The following is a 1,416-nucleotide window of genomic DNA, read 5'->3' as shown; positions in this document are numbered from 1 at the left end:
TAAATGAACACATTTAAGTGTAATGTTGTTAGTCACATAAATACACAAAAAGTAATTAATTGGTTAATTGATTTATTGATTGTCTAAACCACTTGATATTTGACTAAGAGTCCAATAAAGAGTTAGAGACCCCTGGTATAATATGTAAAACCTTAATTATTAGATGAATGATAAATGTCTTGTTCCACATGTGAGACTGAATGTAATGTCAGGATGCAGAAAGTCAAGAATCTGTCAGTAAAACTGGTGACACTGTCATATGATGCTGAGGGGTGGAGCTTCATGAACCTCTGAAATGTTAATATAATAAAGTACAGAAAGACCTCAGAATACTGTCATTTTGCTAACACCATTCATCATGATCACTGTTATATTCATGTGTCTGTGGCTTTCATTAGGTAAGTTATCATTGACCTTCTCAGAAAGGAAGTGTTACATTAATGATTAATTAGCCTTTATGATGTTAAGAAAAAGTATAATATGAGTTATATAACTGAAAAAAAAAAATATTATGATCTCTTCTCTATGACAGGTGACTCCATGGAAGATCCAATAAAGCCACGTTTCCCTCATAAAGTTGTAGATGAAGGTGATGATGTAACTCTGTCCTGCAGCTACAAAGACTTCAGTGGTGCAGTAAATAACCTGCAATGGTACAAACAACATCCAAAATCTAAACCTGAGTTCCTTTTTTACATTTTCCCAAGTGGAGATAAAACTGACCCTATGCCACCACGTCTGTCTGCTGAAGTTGATGATAAAACTAAACAAGTGGATCTGATCATCTCCTCTGCTGCTGTATCAGACTCTGCTCTATACTACTGTGCTCTGCAGCCCACAGTGACAGGAAATCCAGCTGAACTGTACAAAAACACTGACACAGTTTTGTTATATTGAAGGTAGATAAACTGCTTAAACTCAATAATCTACATTCCATCAAATCAGGAACTCTGCTAGTTTTTGACTCTCACAATTTTCAAGTGAAATAAACTCACACAGCAGAATAAACTCATGAACAGGATATTATTATACATCAAATGTACATTAAATAATTGCTTAAATTAGTAATTAGTAAATATTTTACAGTAATTCATTACACATTTTTCAAAAATATACAAAAATGTATTTTGAAAAAAGCTTCAGTTTTACCAACTTAAATAAAAGAAAATTAAGTAAACCTAACTCTAGGAAACAATTCATTTTAACTATTTAAGTAACTATTTGCTATTATTTATACTGTGTTATAGTTTTTTTTACTCAAACAGGGGAAATAAAAAAGAACCTTATTAATTAAAATGTGTTTGTTTCCCCAAATTAATGTTTTTTTTGCTATGTTTATGTATTGTGTTGTAATTGTTGTCATAATTAAAAATAATTAAAAAAATAAATGTATGTACAACAGTCTGCCATAAAATC

At 31.0% G+C, this 1,416-nt stretch overlaps 1 gene segment (V, D, J or C); it reads left to right on the top strand.

The window, feature by feature from the left end:
* Positions 1-358: 358 nt before the first annotated feature.
* LOC131350590 (T cell receptor alpha variable 12-3-like) lies at positions 359-831 on the top strand (the record flags this gene model as incomplete). The annotated part of the segment is given in 2 exon segments: positions 359-398; positions 533-831. Coding segments are annotated over 2 exon segments (339 nt in total), but the record flags the coding sequence as incomplete, so codon positions are not given.
* Between the last annotated feature and the right edge of the window lie 585 nt (positions 832-1,416).

Source organism: Hemibagrus wyckioides, unplaced genomic scaffold, assembly GCF_019097595.1.
Source record: "Hemibagrus wyckioides isolate EC202008001 unplaced genomic scaffold, SWU_Hwy_1.0 Contig5, whole genome shotgun sequence".
Classification (NCBI taxonomy): Eukaryota; Metazoa; Chordata; class Actinopteri; order Siluriformes; family Bagridae; genus Hemibagrus; species Hemibagrus wyckioides.
The sequence above is the reverse complement of the archived record's forward strand: the minus strand, read 5'-3'. Positions and strand labels throughout refer to the sequence as shown.